Source organism: Myiozetetes cayanensis, unplaced genomic scaffold (genome assembly GCF_022539395.1).
Source record: "Myiozetetes cayanensis isolate MyiCay16 unplaced genomic scaffold, myiCay2020 scf1, whole genome shotgun sequence".
NCBI classification, from domain to species: Eukaryota; Metazoa; Chordata; class Aves; order Passeriformes; family Tyrannidae; genus Myiozetetes; species Myiozetetes cayanensis.
In genome coordinates this window covers 96,942,846-96,966,113 of record NW_026086604.1, presented here as the reverse complement: position 1 = coordinate 96,966,113, position 23,268 = coordinate 96,942,846, and the positions used below count along the sequence as shown (strand labels likewise).

General features: G+C 36.4%; 1 protein-coding gene across 2 annotated transcripts in view; it reads left to right on the top strand.

Moving 5' to 3' along the window:
• Window positions 1–21,072, top strand: part of VPS41 (VPS41 subunit of HOPS complex) — a 104,192-nt gene extending 83,120 nt beyond the window's left edge. For both annotated transcript variants that reach the window (XM_050319962.1, XM_050319954.1), the window contains 13 exons: window positions 1,771–1,863; window positions 2,365–2,492; window positions 3,365–3,509; window positions 4,161–4,202; window positions 4,307–4,357; window positions 5,457–5,594; window positions 8,130–8,184; window positions 9,289–9,429; window positions 10,904–11,040; window positions 17,168–17,267; window positions 18,050–18,094; window positions 19,561–19,640; window positions 20,718–21,072. In XM_050319962.1, the coding sequence (XP_050175919.1) occupies window positions 1,771–1,863; window positions 2,365–2,492; window positions 3,365–3,509; window positions 4,161–4,202; window positions 4,307–4,357; window positions 5,457–5,594; window positions 8,130–8,184; window positions 9,289–9,429; window positions 10,904–11,040; window positions 17,168–17,267; window positions 18,050–18,094; window positions 19,561–19,640; window positions 20,718–20,798 (1,236 nt within the window). In that variant the 3' untranslated portion in view covers window positions 20,799–21,072. The remainder of the gene's footprint in view (window positions 1–1,770; window positions 1,864–2,364; window positions 2,493–3,364; window positions 3,510–4,160; window positions 4,203–4,306; window positions 4,358–5,456; window positions 5,595–8,129; window positions 8,185–9,288; window positions 9,430–10,903; window positions 11,041–17,167; window positions 17,268–18,049; window positions 18,095–19,560; window positions 19,641–20,717) is intronic.
• The last annotated feature ends 2,196 nt before the right edge of the window (window positions 21,073–23,268 follow it).

Sequence of the window (23,268 nt, the reverse complement as noted above, 5' to 3'; positions counted from 1 at the left end):
TAATTGTTGTTTGGGCTTATTGGTGAGCTGGTTTAGGCTATTTCATGTCAGCTTTTACATGGGCTTTCTTGTATACCATATCCTTATCCCTATTAATGTAAAGTCTGTAAGCAGCTCCTAAGAAGAAACAAAGGAAGAAGATATTTCTGTGTATAATATCCCTTTTTTATTTAAAGTGACTTTCAGCACGTGGTTCAAGAATTGATACAAGGGCATTCTCATTCCACAGCTGCTTTTGTCTGATCTTGTTCCTTAACTGCAGCTTAAAAATAAAATAGGAAGAGTTTATAACCTCCAGCATAGGTCTTAGTTCACCTTTGTGCCAAGGCTTAAAAATATCTTGTATGCTTTTCTTAGTCTTTGCTGAGCCTGGTGGCCAAACTGCAGGAGGTGGCTGTGGTTTTCCTTCAAAGCCCTGGGACTTGGGACAGGAGAGATTTCCTTCCTGAGACAGCCTGGCCCCCACAAAGCAAGGCAACTGCACCTCTCCACAGCTCACTGTGCGACTGAGCCACAGCCAAGTGTTGCAACAGTCTGTTGGGGGAGGTTGTTCATTTAGGAGGTAACAGGAAGGTAGAAAGTGGGAATGAAAACAGCCATTGGATTGTCCTCTGCCTTTGAGTCTCCAGCTGATGTCCAGCTTGCTTTGTTTATGGTCAGAAGAGACTTTTTCTGAGGTGGTCAAAAATATGATTCCCCAGGGCAGCTGGCAAGAGTGTGCCGTGAGTTAACTGTTAATTCTGTGACAGATGGTGGGAGCTGATATTGGCAGCACTACATTTCAAAGACTGGCCAAGCTCAAACAGCACATGGAGAGAAGAGGTCTCCTGCAAGCAGTGAACTGTAAATTTCTGCAAAGTCATTTTTTACTTGTATATCCTTTCTCAGCTACAAATGGAAGGCTTTAGTGAAATATGTAACTTAGGCAATTGTTTTGATTTCAATACTAGGAGAATTTTTTGAGAATAGTCATTGCTATCTGTAAAACTGAAAAAAAACCTGTAGTGAAATGTTATTTCTCCTGCTTTGTTCAAGCAACTTCAGTAACAAAATGTTACTGTAGTATGTACCAATGGTGGGCAAAAGGCAACATCTCTGAGTGTTTGGAGTAATTTCATCAGTGTTGATCCTTTAGCTACAAACTCCAAAGTCCCCACACAGCTGGTAGCAGTAGGATGAAATTCCGTATCACCTCCTATAGAGTAACAGATCACAAGCCTTCACCCTTTTCATGGAGAGATATATTCTTAAGTTAATTTTCATTTGGGTATGTAAAAATAGTTGGCAAAACATAACTCTTCATAAAATGTAGTGATCCCACAGTAGGTCATAAACCAGAAGTACACATTTTTCAGCTAATGAATCCTTATACCTTTTTACAAGGCCAAGGCTTGACAAAATGGATTTTGAAAACATACTTCTTCTGAGGTCTTTTATGGGTTTTATTTTCTAAGTGACTAGTGGTAAATATTCAGACTTCTCTAAGGGCAATGGCTGATTCTCTCATTGTAACTAGCATCTTGCCACCTGTCTTTCAAATGAAAATTCTTCCAAATAAGTAATACAATTCTAATGTGTGTAATCCTAAAGTAAATAAAAGATACTGTTTACAAATATGAGTATATAGGCTTCCAGTGATTACCAAGGGCCATGTTTTGTGCATAGCTTTGCTGTTTTTTGTTTCACAACAATTCTTTTGTTCTATTATCAGTGTACTGGGATGTTAAATGTCATTCCCCTAGTGACACTTTCTTCTCTTTGTTCCTATAGGCAATTAGTCCTTACTTACCAAGACGGGATCCAGTTTTGAAACCTCTGATCTATGAAATGGTTCTGCATGAGTTTTTGGAGAGCGACTATGAGGTACTGCAGCCTGATGTGTCTGCATGTAACAGCTATTGCCAGCCAAACACCCTCAGCAATGTAGAATTCTGACAGCAAATTCTCTGTTGTATTCACACAGATTATCGATGGGCAGTTCCACAATAAAGAAATTATTAAAAAGTTGAATTTTGATTTTGTTTTTAAGAGAATAAATAGAATGTTCTTCAGAGCATGCAAATACTGTGAGATTAATTATTTATTATAGATACTCTTATTTTTAGTTTTTTGAATTTAGCATAAATGCTGAAGTGATGCAAAAAGCCTGCAGCACCTGAAAGAAACTCAGGTTCATGAATCTTAAGAACATTGCTCTAAGAAGGAAAAATCTGTGTTCTGCATTGTGCACATCTGTGAACACGTAAAGTTGCTTTAAGGTGAAGCACAGCAGGTATCATCTCAGAGGCTTAGCTGGAACTCTGATGGTTTGAAATGTTCCTTAGGCCATTCTTTCTATTTCTCTTACAATCTCTTATACTTTAGGGGTTTGCAACCCTTATAAAAGAGTGGCCTGGAGATCTGTACAACAACACAATCATAGTTCAAGCTGTAGTGGATCACCTGAAGAAAGATCCACAGAACAGGACTTTGCTACGAACACTTGCAGAATTGTGAGTACAATTTTAAATTCCCATTACAAAAAGTACACTTGAAAAAGTAGACTGTAGTTTATCAATATTTGTTCAGCTCTCTTAACAGGAATCTTCTTTACTGCAGTCTACAGAGTATTGGCTTCTCTCCACTCTGATTATTGCACAGCTTAGCAATTCTTTACCCTTCCTTATAAAGTTCACATTGTGTATGAAAGCAAATTGTTGAGGATGAGATTGAATTTCCTTACTCCTTTTTCCAAAATAAATAGCTAGCATTCCTCTTTATGCTGTCAGAGGAAACCTCTTTTGTGAAGTGTGCATTTCAGAATTACCTAAGGGAAAATAAAAGGGTGGGGTTATTGCCCACTATTTAAGAAGTAGTTACTGCACAGCTGGAAATACGTGACTGGAAAATGTGCCAAAACTTATCTGGTTCTAGGCCACTTTTTACAGGGTAAAGCTCTTTGATTTTCTCAGCCTGATCACCAGGTTAAGTTCCTTTTGTACTGCTTTTTTGAAGAAAGCAGAACCTACTCTCTATTACTGTGTTACTAAAGTATTTAGAGAACAGTGTTTATTAACTCTGAAGAGAGTTCCAACTGGTTTCCAAAAACTGAAGAGCTAGTGTTTTGTGTGGCTTCTCCTGTGATTTGAAAACAGAAAATGAAAATACCGAAAACCACGGGTCAGAACACAAATGCAGTGGCCAATATAAACAAAGGTGAAATTAATGTTACCTGGTGTTTATTTCCCTCTAACAAAAATGAATTACAGGAACTCTATCCTAGCAAGCTTTACATACTAGAGTATGTTTATATTTTCCCTCATAGGTGATTTTCCTACAGTTAGGTATGTGAAATCATGTGGTATTATAACCCTGTTTTTATCAGGTATACTTATGACCAACGCTATGGCAGAGCCCTAGAAATCTACCTGACTCTGAGGCACAAAGACGTCTTCCAGTTGATCCACAAGCACAATCTCTTCAGTTCTATCAGAGACAAAATTGTTCTGCTCATGGATTTTGATTCAGAGGTATGGTGATCTTAATTTTATATTCACTTTCCACTAGAGATATTTTAACAGATTAAAAATTCATGAGTTAAAGGTAATGTTGAGGCAGAGAGAATGTTTGGTATGTCTGGATACATTCTGAGGTAAGGAAGATTATGTTTGCCTAGACTGCAGAATAATTGACCCAAGGATTTTTTCCTTTGTATTTCCATTTGTATTTCCTTTCCATTTCAATTTGTCACTGACAGTGAGAAGAGTGCCAGATCCAAGGTCATTGTTGTGATTTTCAAGTCACAACATTGAATATCATTTCATTCAGAGTGTCATTTCACCATAATATTCTTTCTGTATTTCTAATCAAATAATGCTATTAATAAGCCAAAGAAAGTAGACAGCAAATATTGAATGTACTTCTCTTTCACTAAAGTCAATTAATCTGCTTTTGCAAGTTTGCAAGGTTGTTAACCTAAATTCCAAAAATCAGGAAGTGTTTATTTTGTGCTGAATTCTGTCTTCTTTCTTTCCAGCTGGCTATAAAACCTGAGCAAATGATCCTTGTGGGTCCCTTCCAACTCAGCTGATTCTGTGATCAGTGAATAAACAGAATACTGCATAGAATGGGAGGAAATGTGTGTACCTGTTTCTGAACTGAATTCTCTTTCTTTATTGTAGAAAGCGGTAGACATGCTTTTGGATAATGAAGATAAAATTTCTGTAAGTATAACAAGTTCATGGCATGGCAGTCCAGTGCTACCTTGGATTGCCTGTCCTTTCAGTCCTGTAAATGTACTGTTTATTACAGTTTTATTTTCTTTCAGATTGACAGAGTTGTTGAAGAATTAGAGAACAGGCCTGAGTTACAGCACGTGGTAAGTATTTCTATATTCTCTTATTTCAAGTTACGCTGAATAAACTCTTTGCTGGACATACCTCTTACAGGTGTGTTTATCTTGTCAGAGTGCACCTGACACTGAAATGTCATAAATCATCAGAGCCAAAGTGGCTACTTCTGCAAATTCATTCTATGGGCGCAGTGTCTTTACAATAGTAAAATGCTTTTAAAAAGTGTACCTGTGGGAATTTGATAACATACTTGTTATCAAACATTGCTTGTTAATATACCATGAAGTCTTCTTACCGCATTGCAGGCACTTGAATTCTGTGGTCAGTTACTTCTTGCTTATATTCCTCCTTCTTCCCTGCACAGAAATGGGGTTGGTTGGTAGGTACAGAAATATGTTTTGTGATCTATAGAGACAGCGAACTGCTTGTCTTTTTAGAATTGTAACTTTCATAAGCTGCAGGATTGTTCTTGTTTGTACAGAATTAAAATATCATTATAAGACTCTGGCTCCACACTGCTATTCCAGAAGCACCTCCTTGGTTTGAACATGCTGTCAGTGGAATACATAACATGTAACTGTGGGCTTGGACTCTATTAGGGAGGGAAGTTTAACTTACTGCTGTGTATAGATAGGCTTCAGGGTACTGATCTGGTGGAGAGCTGGTTTATGTGGTAAAGAGCTGATTATGGGAAACAGATCTATGAAATGTGGAAGGGATGTGTTGGTTTGAAAGCGTGAAGCCTATTTCCATTGTAATAAAAGTTACTCTCATAGTTATTTTCAGGGGTTTTCTGTGCTCATATAGAGAGGAAGGAGCTTTGTCACAGTATCTAGACTTCAAGATGCTTTGATTACAACATTTGATGGGGTAAAAACATCTTCTCCAATAGAGTGGTTGGGCACTGGAACAGGCTCCCCAGGGAAGTGGTCACAGCACCAAGCCTGACAGAGTTCAGGATGCATTTGAACAATGCTCTCAAGCATGTGGTGTGACTCTTGGGGCTGTCCTGTGCTAGGCCAGGCGGTGGACTTTGGTGATCTCCTTCCAACTCAGGAAATTCTATTATTCTGTTAATAATATTATAGAAGTGCGTTTGAGTTCTGATTCTTTTTTGATTCCTAGTATTTGCACAAGCTTTTCAAAAGAGATCACCATAAAGGTCAACGATATCATGAGAAACAGATCAGCCTTTATGCTGAATACGATCGACCAAACTTACTGCCATTTCTCAGAGACAGCACACACTGTCCACTGGAGAAGGTAAGACCCCAAAATCTAAATACAAGTCCTCAATTTTTATGTCTGGTCTGTAGCTTTTAATGTTATGAATTTCTATGTCTGGCACTGCCCTCTACTGCCAAAGTGAGGGATCGTTTGAGTTTGGGACAAGTATTAGTAGAAGTTTGGTTTGCATAGCGGATGACAGCTGAGACTTTTCTCTCTCAGCTCTCAGTGCTGGAATTCGTGGGTATTTTTAATGAACAAGTTATGAATTCAAACTTGATGCATACCTACAGCATATCTACTCATCAGTACCTGGCCTGACTGAACAGCAGGTTGTGGTTGCAAGAAATCGACGGTCATTTGCCAATTCTAGGAGATGTCAGTGTTAGAGCTTGAAAAATCAGTAGCTGTAACTGGAGTTTTTCTACCTTTATATTCTAAGGTCATAAGTTTCTTCTGAATAATATACACAATATAACAGTCACTGAACTAACGGAGCTAAAAGTATTTTGTCTTTGTACTTTGGCCAATAGACTTGGGCTTTTTCAGAGTGCCAGGTTTCCACCTTCTTATTTTTTCATACTTTTTTTAATATTTTCCTTCCATGCTCTTTTTTGACAAATTAAACAATATACAGAGGTAAGGCTAGTCTCAAGGTTTTTTACCCTGCTTGAATTAAAGTGAAAAGAATGGAAATTCTAAGTTTTCCTCTTCAGGTGGGTCAGTATTTTGTTATTTGTATTTGTTGCTGTTATTGGCTGAGCAGACCTGATCTTGTGAAAGGATGCCTATCTGTATGCAACTATAATAATGACACCAGTGGAGTAGTTTTTAAGTGTAATATCGAATATTGCATTTTACATGGTTAACATTCCAAAGAGAACTGTACTGTTCCTGGCACCTCCTTGTTTTGAATGCTTTTGTCACTTTACTGTGCAACTGCAGGAAACAATGGAAAATACTTTCTTGGGATTGTAGACTTAGTCTTTGTTGAAACTTTCTTCACCTGGAATGAGATTGACTCAGTGATTCTTTTTAGGCAGTGAGCCTGCAAGGTTTCCAGCCAGAGACTTTTGTCTGCATTATTGACTTACTTGTTTTTAACTTTTTTATTCTCTTAGTTTATGCCTTATGTATTATTTGTGTGATCGTGGTTTTATATATAAAACTTTACCTGCATTTTTTTTCTTTTGATGCAAATTAGTGTTATTTACTGCAGATTCAGCCTCCCATCTTCAGTGATGGGTGGTGCAGAGAAGTGCTATGTGAAACTGAGGCAAGCTCATTGCTGGCACTGCTCTGCAGAAGTTGTGGGCTGCTAAGCAAGAATAGGTCAGAGACCCAGGAACTTCTGGAAGGTGTGGTGCAGGAATCACCAGATTGAGAGAAAAGGATGTTAGAAAAAAAAGTATCATTCTAACCTTAATGTTAAAATGTTAGTATGTAAGAACCTAAAGAGAGAGAAAAGACACCAACACTAAATATAACTTAGTTGAATTTACTGAAATACTAATTCACTAATTATACTTCTTACCACACTTGCATACAGTAGTGCTTTTTGCCATGTACAAATCTTTGTTCTAAGGATATAAAAATGTGACTAAGAATTTCTCACTTACCAATATTTTCAGTTCCTGTTAAGAAGGTTCCATTGCAGTGTATAAATTGCAAAAAGCAATTTCTATTTGAAAAAATCGCTCTTAGTATTGCCCTAATGAAATTATAAACCCAGCAGGAAGAAGTTATTGTTGTTCTTTAGAAATAACCCACTTTTATTCAAGTGCAGATTAGCAAATGAAATGAGCTGAAAAAGAAGTAGGAATGTTCCCAGTTTTCCTCTAGAGGGAGCATGACAGTCAGGAAATGTGCAGCATCTAGAACTACTGAATACCTGGTGCTTTGAAGTTTTAACTTAGAAGTGGAGAGGAAAAAAAGCTGTCAGCTATGTTTATAAATTATTAGTATTATTCATACCTTCATTCACCTGAAGTATCTGGTTGTTAATTCACTTATGCCTACCCCAAAATTCATTGTCCGTATGCTAATCTTCTTAGTAACCCATGTGAAATAATGAGAATGGAGGAAAAGTTAATTCCTACCCACATCTTTAGTTGTAGCTGTGTTCTGTGCATTTATAGTTTTGATTTCCAAGTGTAAAAGTCTTTATTGGTGAACAGTTATCTACAGGAATGCCATGAGTCTTGAGTTTGCTTTCTCTCTCCAATTCTATTTCCAATATGGAAAAGGCATGGTATCATTAATGGCATTCCAACCCTGCCGATTTCCTGTTACTAAAAACTTTCTAGTAATCAGTTTGGTAGTTTTGATAATTATGCTGGTTTTTACCAGTCCTGTCCCCAGATTTATCCAGTCTCAGAGAGGAATTTTAAAAAGTGTCATGGAATTTCTCTTCTTAATTAATGCATGACAGTGCTTATTAAGGGAGCTGTGTTTCTGTCAAAATGATTAATGTAACTTGGTGGAAAAACATCTTTAAGCCTCTTGAAGCTTTTGAGATCAATAAAATTTCATGTTATGTGATTTCCTGTGTTCTCTCCCCTTAAATTCAAGGCTCTTGAGATCTGCCAACAAAGGAACTTTGTGGAAGAGACAGTCTATCTTCTGAGTAAGTAGTGCTCGGTGTGATAAATTACAACACACTTTGAATCTTGTAATAAAGTTTATGCTGTGAAAATGTATTGTGTAATATTGTTTAACATACTCTCCCAGAGACAAAGTTGATATGCAGTCAGTAGATCCAAATAACAGTATTTAGAAAATAAAACAAAGCACTGGATGATTAATATGATGTCTTAACTGCATGTATTGTGTTACTGTGTTTCTGAATTGGTGTTTTTCTGGAGTTTTGGAGGTATTGGGTAGGCTATGGGGAATAGTTTGGAAGGGGAGGTATTTTTGATACAATCTCCAGGAGAAGAGTAATACTGTCAGTTTTGTTTTGAAGAGAGAGGAGAAATAAAACAAAGGTTTTATTCTGAATACATCTCAGAAGCTTGACATTATCTTTTGCTGAGATGGAAGATTTGCTTATGTTGCCTTCTTTCTTTTTATTTTTTCCCCCCACAAAATTAGTTGTAAATTAACTCCTCCAGCTGGCTAAGGATCCTACCTCTGAATGAGAGCCATTGTAAGACTAAGATTTTTATGTATCTTTATGTAGTAGTCATGAGCAGAATAGAAAGCATTTTTTTAAACAATCTATGGTTTAGTAAGAAGAATGTTTTTGTGGACCATTTGGGAGAAGAGTTAGATTTCCTTATGGATTTATTTAAAGAATAGTTTGTCATTTCTACTACTTCTTCCTGTTTCCTCCACTGATTTTTCATGGATGTAAGCTGTGCTATACTTACTGTAAATTAAAAGTGCCCATGTGGACCCTTGAAGGGGGTATTTCATGTCGTAGTTTACATGTATGCACATATACACATTTCCCCTCATGTTAGATATTGCTGCAGTTCAGAACCCCTAATATGACCCAACACATCCTTGAGAAAGTCTGCAGGTCCCAGTCCAGCAAAGTACTCCAAACACTTTTTCAGATTATACTGATTGCCCTGGGATTTACCTTCCTAGATTAGGTTTGATCTTAGTTAAATTAGTTCGAGTCAACTTCACACTTATAAAATTCATAATTGAAAGAGCTTCTTAAAGCACTGAGCATTGATAAGCACTTAGTGTTTATAATCTCTTTACTTCTTTTTCCTTCTAGGCAGAATGGGTAATAGCCGCAGTGCCTTGAAGATGATAATGGAAGAACTGCAAGATGTAGATAAAGCAATTGAATTTGCCAAGGAACAAGATGATGGAGAACTTTGGGAAGACCTCATTTTATATTCTATTGACAAACCACGTAAGTGGGATAGCTTCTGAGAAGCCTTGCATATGTATTTTTTTGTGGAATTCTGTTGCAATTAAAGGATTGAATTATTCGTGTATATGTTAGAGAAGGTGTTTAGGTGTGGCCAGGGAGGTGTTCTGGTTTGTGAAGCACAACACAGATGTCTGCTGTGCATAGAAAGTTGCAGTAAGGCAGCATAAGAATGAGTACTTGGAGGTTTAATGTTTGACTAAGCTCTATACAGTTGTGTCCTTAATGACAGTCAAGGGGAGAGCAGTGCTTCTAATTTAGCAGAATGAGATTTTACTTTCAGACAGCCTCAAAACACAGTCTGCAGCTTGATGAGGATGTTGTATAGTGTGTATTGCAACTGCTTCCTTTCAAATTCTGAAAATGAAGAACCTACACTTTCTATCCCTCAGTAAAACAACTAATTTATTTTGTTTCTGTGTTACAAAGATAAGATCTGTAATAATGAGTGCATTATGCCTTTCATCCGTTATATGAGTAATTACTTCAAGTTAAAAGTTTAGATACAATCAAAACATAAGCAACATCAGTGTTGTTCAGGAGGCAGACTCAGAGAAGTTCAAAAGACTGAGAAAATAAATTTTTTAATTATCTACTCCATTAGTTTTTGCAACCTCTTCTGGGGCTCTAAATCTAGACTTTAAAGTCTCTCTTAGGATCTCTTTTCTAGGGGATTGAAAGTCTTGTAGAATTAGTGTCAGAATATGTACCTTTTCACCCCTTGGCTGCTACTTCTGACAGGAAGAAGTGACCAGAATCTGTTATTCCTTGAGAAGAATGGCATACTCAAATTACATATTTAAATGCAGTCCATCTCTAAAAGTGCTACAATCACTGCATTTTTAGAGCAAAAGAGATTCAAGGCATATAGAATTCTTGCTGTTCCATCTGTCTATATGCAGAGCAACTGCAGTGATATTCCTCAGTTTGGGGGGGTTGAAGAAAAAACACAGACTTGAGGTTCATCCTTCTAGTGTTTTGTTTAGGCAGATGCTCTTCAAAAATCAGAAGACTTCTATTGTGTCATTCTCACTAATGTTTAGAAACATGCTGAAATTAGGTTAGGTGCTTGAAAATTAAAACCCTGGAACTTGGAATGAAATAGTCACATAATGTAGATAATTTTCTCACTCTGTTTGCTCGAATGCCCTCATTATTAAATCAAAATGCATTGTTTGCTTGTGGTTTATGCTGGAGACTCAGTTACTCCTTTTCTGAAAACACTGGAAGTTCTGTGAATTGCCAAACTGTATCTTCCTCTTTTCCCCAAAGGCTTGTATTCAAGTAAATACAGCTGCAAGAAACATAGCAAGACTAAAAGAGTCTTAATCGTTATCGCTTAGTAGAAAACTGTCATGGAATCAGCCAAAACATGTAGCTTTTCACCAAAGCATCCTTTGATCAGTTATTTTGCTGGATTGGTTTTCTTAATTTCTTTGCCTCTTGGTTTTCACAGCTTTTATTACTGGTTTGTTAAACAACATTGGAACCCATGTTGATCCTATTCTTTTGATTCACCGCATTAAGGAAGGCATGGAGATTCCTAATTTGAGAGACTCGCTAGTGAAAATTCTTCAGGACTACAACTTGCAGGTAAATGTTTTATTCTTCATGTGATACTCATTTTAAGAGAGACAGCAAAACCTCTTTGTCACTGTGAAATTACTATCATGATTTGTTCATCCGTCATGGACACTGTGGGTTGGTACAAAACTATGACAGAAATAGTAGAAATTTGTCAAGATCTCTTGGTGACTTCTAGCTCTTCCAAACACTTCTCATGCTGTTATAAGCCTGGTAAGTAGAACTGGAGTCATCTTGGGTGATTCAAACTATTTTACATTGCCCAACTGTCCAATATTGGAAGATCTTATGACAAGTGCTTTTCACTGCTTCACATATGAGAAGGCAGAATGCAATGTGCCCTCTCTGAAACATTCACCAGGTATTAGAGCCTGTAGATGTTAAATGTCATACTACTGAAGGAAGATGTACTTTTAAAATCAAATTCATACCTGTTTTCCAGAATGTGTTGATGCCTATGCATTTAAGATAAAGGACTGCTCATTGGATTATGGGAGTTCTTATCCAGCATAATTACACAGATATGTGCAGTTCCCTACATGATTGGTTCTGATGTATGCTTATAAGAAGCATACCCTTCTGTGTTCCCTGAAAGTAGCAACAGAGTGTGTTGCATTGCATACTTTAAATCTCCCTGCTACAAAAGGAGTCCCAAACTTGTGTTCTCTGGGATGCTGCTCTGCATCTCTCCACTGAGAGACAGAAAGATATAGAGCAGTTCGAATGCCTCCATGGTGACTGTGCAGAGTCCAAGAAAACAAATCCCAGTAGGCAGCTGAAACTCCAATTATCTGAGCCTCAAACATTCGTTCTCCATCTGCTATTAGTCTTTTAACGTCTCAAGCAAATAGATGGGCTTTATGGTTACAGTGAGGTCACGGTTGGTATTCTGTCAGGCCAAATAAAGCGTATATCTCTCTTCAGGGCAGTGTTTAAACCTTTCCAAGGCTTTTCATAATTTTATTTTTATATGGACTTTAGATTATGACTTTGACCATTTCAAAGTAGCATTTTACATTTCTTCTTCTCCTGACACTTTTTATGTGCAAGGAACCTCCGCAGATAAATGGACACATGTTTGCATGTAATGCATGTTGTAACATTACCTCCAGTTTTTAACTGACTTCATGAAATACTAATATCCCTCCTAAAATGATACTAGCCAAATGCCATGCTACATTTCAACAGTTGCATGTTAATCTTCCTGCTATCAGTACCACAGTTGATCCTCCTGTTCCTGCATTCCCATTAAATCAAAATGTAATTTTTGTTGTGTCTGAAGGCAGACTGAGGAAGTGCTGTAAGCCTAGCTGCAGCTTTACACATATACACAATGCATTGTGTGGCTTCAGACAAAACTGATAACATGATTTGGTCATATTTTGGGAAGGGAAGAATAATTTTATCTTCAAATACCTTTTAAGAAAATTACTTTGGGATTAAAATGTTGTATTTAACCTTCAGAGTGATGTCTAAAATTATTTACTGTTAGCATTGAAATGATTAATGGATTTCAGATTAATTCATTTTGAAGTAGAGATGGATAGCTCTAGGGCTAAAATTTAGATTTCATAGGAATAATAGAAATCAGTTAAGTTTAATGTGATTTGTGCTTGGCTTGCTTGTACAACAGAAAACCATATAGCCAAAAAAAGGCTATGTTTCTTTAGAGAAATATAAGCTATAGCTTAAAATAAAACTCTTTCTTAAGTGTTACTGGCAATGTAAAGTGCACCATTTTTGAACAGATGGTGTAACAACATTGAAATTTAGAAATGTAGCAGGGAGATTTGCATACTGACCAAAGTAGCCAATTGGGAAGCTCAGATTTTATAGGACTGTTTCTGCATTCAGCATGTGCTTCAGGACATTGCTGGGACTTCAGGTAAAGGTCTAAGCAGCCTCATTGCTGAGGACAGTTCCGCCCTAGCTTCATTGTTATTGCTGCCTAGTTAGCTGTTTTAAAGCTAGTCTTTGGTGTTTTTTGTGGTGCCTGGTCACACCTCTACATGATGTTGTGTAAGTTCATGGTGAGAAGTCCATGACCTTTGTTCTGGCCTGATATAACTCTTTCACTTGTAAAAAATTTCTGATTGGTAGCACAAAATATACAATACATTTTGAACTCATACAGAAATAAAAATGTCATTGGCTAGGACTTTCTATAACTTCAGCTCTCTGGACCTCAAGCTCTGCATGGACTTAAGTTTTATTGTTCTCATTTTCAAAGGCAAAAAGAATCTTGTGCCAAGATCCACAAAGGAGGAGCGCAGGTGAAGCAAGAACCTTCTGCTTGACTTGCAAGTCACTGCCTAACACAAAAACTGTCCTGGTCTTTTTGTAATGTTGGCTTCCCAAAAGATGTTACAGCTGTACCATTATATCATTTAATTGTGGGCTCCTTTTGCAAGCCCTGATAAGATTGTTTTATGCTTATGTAAGTATGCAGACGCAAATTTCATATTATGCTCCTCAACTTCCATACCAGTAAACTACATTAGGTGTGATTTGAAATATGGGTAGGAACTAAAAGCAATGCCTTTGACAGACTTTACATCCCAGCTCAAACAAGTAAGTCGAGTAGCTCCCAAAGCGTGCTGTATGTGACTTACAGTGTGCATTAGAGAATCCAGCAAGGAAGTCTACTAATGTGGCAAAATTTGTTGTAATTTTTTTTTTTAGTCTGGGCTCTTTCTTGAATAATTTTTATTAATGTTGGCAGATTGCAGGCTGATTGCTTCACTTTTTACAAATTACCACCCACTAGACTAACCACTGCAACTGTTCTATATGCTACTCTAAGCTCACCTCAGCTCTTAAGTAGTGTGGTTAACCTTTGAAATCCAATCACTACCAACCAAGCATGGCACTAAGGCAGAATTAGATATTCTTTTGGGTAAAATAAACATAGGTCATGTGAGACTTATTTCTTTGGCTACAACTTCAATTAAGTACTACTAATTTGCCTTTTGCTCTGGCATTACAGCTCTGCTTTACAAGTAGGGATCTATTAAACTGCCTTATAATTCTTCCAGAATACCCATTTTTATTTTCCAACTTCAGGAAATGCAATTCTGCCATGAATTTTATTTGTCACCCTTTATATACCATTTGTTAGAAGAAAACTTCAAAAGATTCTAGGACTCTCTTTCCCCTAGTTTTAAAATACAAAAGCAATTTGTTTAGATGCTTTTAGATTTTGTGAATTAGCCATTTTACTCAAACACTGACTTACTAGTTTGCACTTTGTTTGATTCTGCAGTAACTCTGATTCATCCATTCATAGAGTTCACATCTATCCATTCATAATGGAGTTTATGAACTAGTAGAACCCAATGACAATCCAATGAATGCTGCTTTAAACAGCACCTGGAAAAATTTTTAGGTTATACTCCTGAACATGACTAAAATGCTGTTCAGACACCTTGGAGGCACTAGATGGCAGGTGGCAGCTTGCACAGGGGACATCTGCCTTTTTGTTGTGAAGACTAAAAATAATGTGCTTTTAACTGTGGTAGTGATACCATTTGGAAGAATTTGGTTAACTGGCTTTGTGAAACTTGAACTTGTTTGAGTGCTAAGCTGAATCAAGCCCCAGATTTACTCCCAGAGCTTTGAGTATACGCTTTCAAGTTAACTGCCTACAACAGTATTTTCTTTTAAAGATAATGTTAGATGTTTTTAAATCAAGACTGATTTAAATAAATAGAAGGGTTTATGCCTTCTGGTTTTAATTATGCAGTAGTATCTTCCCTAATGTAGCCAGAAAATGAACTATGATTCCTTTTTGTGGTACATGTTTTGGTATCAGTTTTTATTAATTTTTGAAAAGCTTTATTTCTGCACAAAACTTATGCTGTCCTACCTGTGTTCACAATGATGTGCTTTTAAAGGGTAAAAACCAAATCTGAATTCTGTTTCTTCTTGGAAGGTGGTTTAATTACTGATTTATGCACAATGTCAGTTTTAACTAGTTCAACATAATCTTAGTGTGCACAGTTACATACTTCTCCCCCCTTTTAATCAAGTTCCTCTCTTGCCTCCAAATTCCCTCTCCTGCTTCTCTTTTCGTAACTCTTATATTATCTATCTCATCTTTGAGGTCTTCAAAATTCTTTCTTGACATTTATTACCATGAGAATTGACATTTTACATTCTTCATTGTGACTTTTCCTTTTATATAATAACAGCTGCCTAGTGTATTCCAATTGTAGCAAAATAAGGTCTGACGGTCATTGAATGTGGTATGGAAGAATCTTAGTGGTGTTTAAATAATTAGAGAAAGATAGTGCATGTGTCTTATATATTTTATGAGGTATTTCTGTTACTTCTGGGTTTTAAGCCATCAAATCGTATTGAGGTTTTCCAGTGACTGAATGATGTCTATTGTTTCCCTCTTTATTTTTCTTTCTTTTTAATGAATTTTTCCTATTGGCGTACTATATTTGAATTAGAAAATGCTAAGTCACAGTCCCATCTTCCCATTGTATCTTTGTTCTGCTCCTTTTATTTAGCACAGTCACAGCACCAAGGCTATAAGAATTCAGCAAGCATTTGGATAACACTCTCAGGCACGTGATTCTTGGGGCTGTCCTGTGCAGGGGCAGTAGCTGGACTTGTTGCATTCTTGTGGGTCCCTTCCAACTCGGGATATTCTATGATTCTGTGATTGCTTTGCTACTTTTACTTAAACATAGGGTTTTTTCATCTACCTATGCTAAGTGCAGTTAGCAAAGTCTCCAGTATATAGGCAAGATCCCCTCCAAGTTATTTACCTGTCTTTGGGATGTAATGTGTTGATTAAGAATGTTTTCAACCAGGCAAGCACTGTTTCTGAAAGATAGCTTCATTCAATTATCCTCACAAAAAATTTCTAGTACTTTTTCAAACCTAGCAAAATTTTTTGTATTTAAAACAAAATTTAACATTCTCTGTTGCCCTTGGATAAAATTGGAAGGGGAAAGACATAGGCAGCTAGTTCCTGAGATTATCAACAGATAAAAATTACTAATTTTCTAAGGGTTTGTCTTGTAGAGCTGCATTCAGTTGCTGGTGCTCTGAAATGTTTTATAGCTCCATGTCTCTAATACTGGAAAGTGTCATTCACCCACTGATATGCCCAATTTGAAATGCTTAAAGTGATACTGAATTTTAATTTTTTATTAAAGTACTTCAGATTTGCAGTCTTATCTGCAAATCATTCTTGGCAGTGTGTCTTTATTAACTTCACAAGGTGTATGTGAAAAGATAGGCTTTTGGACATTGTCCACTTGACTGTAAGTTCTATTATTATATTTCTTCTCCGGTATTTGTGGTAGCTGTAACTTGCACTATCTTAGAATGCTCAATGTCTCCTGTAACGCAAATGATCGAAGAAAGGAATGGACATTGCCTCTTTGTATCACTTTTTTGGTAGCATTGTTCACCTTGGAATTGGCTGTGGGTCTCTTTGGAAAGCACTTTTCAGTGGAATAATAAGCTCTGTATAATTTTTATGCCCTCTAGTTCCCTGTGTTTCGTAACAGTAAGGCAATGACATGTCAATCTAATGAAATCTGATGAAAAATACCAAATAAGTTGAAAGGGACCTGTGAGTTTTGCTAAAGAGGAATGAACTCTGGACCTTTGGTTAGCTATATAAACATTTAATATTGCTACACCTCAGCAGGAAATTTGAACAAAATACATTTTAAAGTGCTGTGTTTATGAAGATTTTATGTCTTTTCTGAAGAAGACAGATGTCTTTTCTGAAGAAGACAGGAGAGATATGGGTAGAAGTCTTGAAATGGTTTGAAAAACAATTCTGAGGGGCACTGTAAAAATTCCTCCCCATTGTAATTTGTTAACATCATCTCATGGAAGAAGATCATAATTTATGATAACGGAATATTTGTAAAGGATTTCATTTCTTGAGGTTTGTTTTTGTTTTGTGGGCTTTTTTTTTATATTGTGGGTTTTTCAGTTAGGTAGAGGTGATGGTAACAAGAGGTCTCTCCTTTCCCTCCTTCATCCTTGAAAACATTTAAACATTCCCTGTACTCTCTTTGGCAGCACAAACACAGTGGAGACTTGTCAACATAGTTGATGTGCCCACCTATTCAACAACTGCTGTGTTTTATGTTCTTTGCACCAACAGATCTTGCTGCGAGAAGGTTGCAAAAAGATACTTGTTGCCGATTCTCTTTCTTTACTGAAGAAAATGCATCGAACTCAGATGAAGGGTGTCCTAGTAGATGGTGGGTACAGAGGAAATATGATGATTTTCAAGATTTTAAAGGCTTTTGTTTGGTTTATACACCCCTTGAGTTGCCCAAAAGTCTGAGTATTGCACCTTATATGTAGAGTGTAGTAGGATACTAGTTGCTTTCCCCCTTTGCAAAGAAACTACTTGTATGTCAAAAACTACAAGACCAAGCATGCAGCTTTCTGTCTTGGTCAGTCTCTGCATAGTCAGTAATGTATTGTGTCCTGCAGTTTGTCTGTAAAGGTGAAAACTGATGTTTAGTGCTAACACAGATAGTCAGATGCAACCAAAGCAAAAGCCATGAGATGGTTGTCAGAAACAACTGAAAATATTTTGCAAGGTGCTAATGATGCGTATGAGCAGTGCTGTAACTCACACCAGCTGAGTGTTAACAGCAATAGACAGAAGCTGACAGGACAGAAGATCAGGGCTTCTGCTGCAAAATGCTGTAACGTTAACAGCCACCCATCCCATGCTCCTTTTTGTCAGTTTGCCTTTTGCCCCTACAGTGCTGCTCCTAAACAGATTAGCTCCTGCAGTTCTACCATCATCAGAATCAGAAGATCTAAATATTTGTCGTGCTGTTATTAGAAATACTACTTCAGTATTGCTCTTCAGTTCTTAATAGATTCTGTTAGGCATCTTAAGTAAATGCTTTAAGTCCAAGCTCCATATCTGTAGTAGCGGTATGTTCATGCCTGCTTTATAAAAAAGTAAATATGGAGTTTGTTAACAAAGCTGTTCTAAGTTTTCCTTTTTTTGTGTTTTTTCCAGAGGAGAATATCTGTGAATCATGTCTGTCTCCAATACTTCCTCCAGGTAGGATGCTTTTCTAGAAAAAAAAGAGGTTGTCAAATTTTTTTATTACTATTGTAAGAGGAACCGCTGTTTGCTTTTATTCATAAAAATGTGTGGTAGTCTCCCTTGATGATAGCTGTATAAATTTCAATCTCCTATGTAAAGCTTGCTTTTGAATTCTGACAGGGGAATGGAGTCTAAATGGAGGTCTCTTGTTGCAGTAAACTCAGTATTCTTTCTTATTCAACTTTGACTTCCTTATTTTCTGTTTTGAATACATGGAATTCAAGGCAGCTTTTAATTCCATCAACATACATCTTCTCAAAGATTATTAAACCACAAAACTAACTATTGTCACCAGATCTTGTCCACCTCTGTTGAACAATTTAGACTAAACTTGTAGATCATCAAGTTTTATGGAATATACTTTTTGTCTGAGTGGTGGAGAGTTCTTGCCTTCAGTCACTGCTGCCATATTTGAAACAACTTTATAACAGGCTGTAGTTTTAAAATATCTTCTAAAGTTAGTCTTGAAACTAGAAATTCAGGATGTTATTTTGGAGATGTACATTCTGCAAGGCAACTATAGTTCAGAAATATCAATATAGTTATTGAGCATCTTAAGGAGAAGTAATTTTACTAGGAGAGTGTCTGTCATGGCATCTTCAAACAAGAATATGTAAGCTGAAGCATATGTATGAACATTTGTGGGGTTTTTTGTTTGCTAAGTGTTGATAGCCAAATTAAATCACTTACAGTTTTTTAATCTGCTTTCCACCATTTTTCACTTAAATAAATAAATAAAAATAACTATACTATGATCACATGCACCCACGTACAGACCAGGAGAATCTGGCAGAGCTGAATGTGCTAGTGCCTCGAGGTATGTGTGTTGAGGAAATGGGAGCCAAAGAGTAGAAAGTGGATGATGCTCATGGGTGAGGTGGTTATTCTTTGGATATGTGGATGTTGTATGTAGGATTCTAATTTGGCTAAATATTCATGTTGGAATCAAAACCCACATCATGCACTTACGCAGCTTCTTGCCAAATTTCAAGATCATGATGTGCAATGTACGCACTAGAACTGAACTGCTCAGTGTTCTGGTTCTCCTCGCAGTAGTGCGAGAATTTTTCACTAACTTATTTTCAAAGCATCTGAATTATTTGGTGCTAGTTTACTCTTCTTTCTGCCTAAATTTAGATGTACCATATATTGTACTGACATGAAAAATTCATGGTGAAAAGGTATGCAGCATGCAAGCCACAGAATACAGTTGTTTTGTAACTCCATCATTGGGACACTTACCTGAAGTCATCACTCTCCATGTTTTCTATAAGTAAGCCAGAATAATTTGGAAATTAATTTGAGAAATGTTATTTGAAGTTTCTCTGCGTATAATAGAATGTGGGCATGTACTGCTGTTGCCACTGAATCAATTGTGTTTCATTGTCCTGTTGAAATGAATTTACGTTTCTCTTTCCCAGATGCATCCAAGTCCTTCAATGTGGTAGTGTTCCACTGCAGACATATGTTTCACAAAGAGTGCCTACCCGTATCTAACACAGTAAGGAACTAGCTTAATCTCTCTGACACCTTTGCCAAAGATAAAGTGACACATTTCCTTTTGTCAGCTGTGAAGAAGGTGTGGCTGTATCAAGAATTATATGATTACAGTAATAACTTGTAGTATGTGACTAAGGAAAGGGGGTTTAAAGACACTGCAACTGAAGTTCATCCAATGTAGAAAGAAATCACTGCTGTTTGAGCAATATTTTATTACATTCTACAATCTGAATATGTAACGCATCTCTGAGACATACAGGGAATACAACCTGTCTAATTTTTTTAATTAATTCTTTTCCATTGCAGCTTTTCATTTAATTAAACACACTTAAAGGCAAGAATAAAGGTATTTTCTCAAGTGAACAGTATTAAATAATTCTGATCCAGAAGACAAAAATCACTAATTTCAGAGTGAATATTTAAATATCTTTGTAATTATCTTTGTGGTCAGAGCATGTTTTTCTTTATAAGTCTTTTTTTCCTTCTTTCAGTTAACACAAACCAAAAAAGTAACTTCTGATATAACCAGTTTTGACTTTAGAAAGGAAAGCATTAGAATGGTAATAAAATTCCATAGAATGCTAAATTTAAGCTTTTCTGATTATGTATCTGTCTCTGAAAAATATCTAGTGAAAAATAACTTTAGTGAATAACTTAATCTGGAAGGAACCAAAGTGCTTGTAGCCATATGGTACAGCATGAATACTTAATATGTCATGAAAATCTTAATGTATTAGAACATTTGCATGAGAAAGCCCAACAACGAGTAAATATTTATTCAAACAATATTTACTACTAATTTTATTGTGAGAAATAATCTAAAATTTATCTAGCATTCTCAGTTTTCTGGGAGAGGTGACTTGTTAGAATTTTTAAATGTGACATGTACTGCCCTGTGACTCCAGAACAGGCTACCTTACCATGTTCTTCTCTATTGTCTTCCCTCACCTATCCTTGACTATGTTCATAGAGAGCAGCCTGACTGTGAGCAGTAATGTTGAGAAGGGCTTTTATCTTCACACGTTCTAACATGGCTACATTTCCCTAAGAGATTCTTGCTTTCTTTTTTGATTTTTAGGTATCTCCTGTCCAGTTCTGCAACATATGCAGTGCCAAACACCGAGGGCCTGGAAGTGCAATCCTGGAGATGAAGAAATAGCAGTCCCCTAGTTCTTCATGTTAGTCTGTGACACAAAATCTGTTAGGACCATGCAGAGCCACTGTATCTTTCTGTTAGACATCACTTCTGTACATAATTTTGATTGTGACTAAAAATTGGTTTCTGTAATTTATCCAGTTTATTAAGCATTTCTGGGAAAGAGAAAATGTAAAGATCTTTCCCTAGTTTTTGTTATGCAGTTCATATGTCATGGTTCCTTTGCTCAGCTTGTTACTTTACTCTGAATAGAAAAAAAAATAAAATGGGAAGAAAAGAAAGCAGTTTGGAGATTTGTGTTTGCTATCAGTTAATGGGATTTACACTTTGGAGCCACATCATGCTCGTGGTTAGGTATTGTAAAGAAAGATGTATTACCATGAGTTCAGCTCACCAAACTCCTTAGTCCTGATTTAGTCTACTAGTGACCTGTTTACATTGAGACCCGTAGGAGTCTGACTGCTTTCAGTGGAACTGCTTCAGGACTTGAAGCTGTCTGTGTGCTGACTCATACCTTCACTTAACAAACTTGTTAACTGTTAATTCCATGCACTGGCAATTTACCTTGGTTGTACATTCATAGTTGTTATAAACTGGTGAATTTCTCAATTGGTCTTCACAGTGCAATAGTTTGAAGTGGGCTTTTCTCATGTTCAGCTCATCCAGAAACTTTATTTTTATATGTCAGCAGTAGGTCTTTACACTTATTCTGTAAGTGTGATTGAAGTGTATGATTTCATTAAGTACAGAGGAAAAAAAAATGTATATGACCTTTCAAAGATAAGATCTCTAGGAGTTTCTTTCGGCCTTAGCAATTTAACAGCTAAGTTAAATAAGTCAATTGGATATTAACAAAACCATATTTTTAATTTGAACCATGAGCTGCTTTGTTGATCATTCAGAATGTCTTCACAGTAATGTAATTTGTTTATAATATTTGCTGATTAAATTCAATATAAGCGTCTTTTCCTTAAGAAAGGTAATTTTCCAGAATTCCCAAGATATTTTTGTGCTTTTTAGTAACTTGAGTTTGCAAGTGAAAATGCATTGTTTTACCATCAAATTGTAAGGTTTAAACAAGTAGTTAACATAGTAAGTTCTGAAACAATGGTATAGTGATACTGCAGTCTGTCTGTAAAACTGGAAAATACCATATATCTAAGTCATTCTGTACCTTACTCCCATGTAGGTACACCTTAAAATAATTTCTGTTTTGGAAACTTGGATTTCTAATTTATGTAAATTCATGATAATCCTAAAAATCCTCTGGGCAGTTGGCTGAGCTGGTCTAGCAATCTAAAGAGTGATTTTTGCTATCCAGTGTGCAGATCTGTAGAATAAAATGTTATGTTTTTAGAAATTCTAGGATTTACTCTGCATGGTTACATAGACAAATTATCATTAAAAGGATAGATCTCTCAAAAACATAGTAGTCATATACTGTGGTGATAATACAGACAGCTGAGGAAAAAATAAGGTGCCAATTATTTGTGGACATGGAGTAGGTGGAATAACAGAAGGATGTAGTGCAGAGCATAGTCTGTGTACATCAAGCTTCACCCTTAAGAATTAGTGCCTGGCTTTGTAGCAGTTCCTTTTCAGCTGCTAGTACACATTCTCAGGTATATTTTTCATTTGTCCATTCTTTACTACACTAATCAGGAAAGCTGCCTTGATTCCTAGTAAGCAAAATGTTCCACTGAGCTCAAGGGTTGTTGCACCATGATATTTGAGTTGTTACGTGCCATGACTATAGACAAGTTTAAAAACTTTTTGAAAACCTTGTTCTTCAGTAGCTATAAGCAGCTTTTCTATATTATACCCTAAGAATGCCATAAGCTGTAAGCTTATAGGAGGAAAAAGACAAATTACTCCTATACATTAATATTACAAAGTATTCTGTAGCTTAGAGTTATATGATCATTTCAAGCAGGTATATTTTTTTACTTTAGCTTGGCCTTAAATTCCCTAAAGCATTTGAGTGTTCTGTGACTCGGTTTGCTGCTCTTCCATCACCAGCAATCATATTGCATTATACCCTGGCATATTCTTTACATTTTATGCAAGTAATTTTAAATCACTGTATGAAAATCTAATCAAAATCTTCTCTAAATCCAAAACTTCTTTCGTTTGGGCTTCAGGGACTACCCCTTTTCATGTTCCTGAATTCTAAATCTGCTCATTAAGATTCATCACGAAGTGTATAGACATGACTTTGATTCACTTTTCTTCCTAAGAAGCCTTCACATCACAGAAAATGTCTGAGGTTAGAGTCTAAAATATTCAGCTACCCAAGAGCTTTTCTTCTAGAGAAAAGTTCTGCCTAAGAAGTAGCCTTAAAGTTGCAGAGCCCTACAGAGAAATTCCGAGTAGCGCTTACCCAGTTTCGTCAGTGTTTATTTAAAATGTCAATCCATTTATCAAAGGTCTTGTGCTTCTAAGGTAAACTGAATATATTTTTACTCTGCTATAT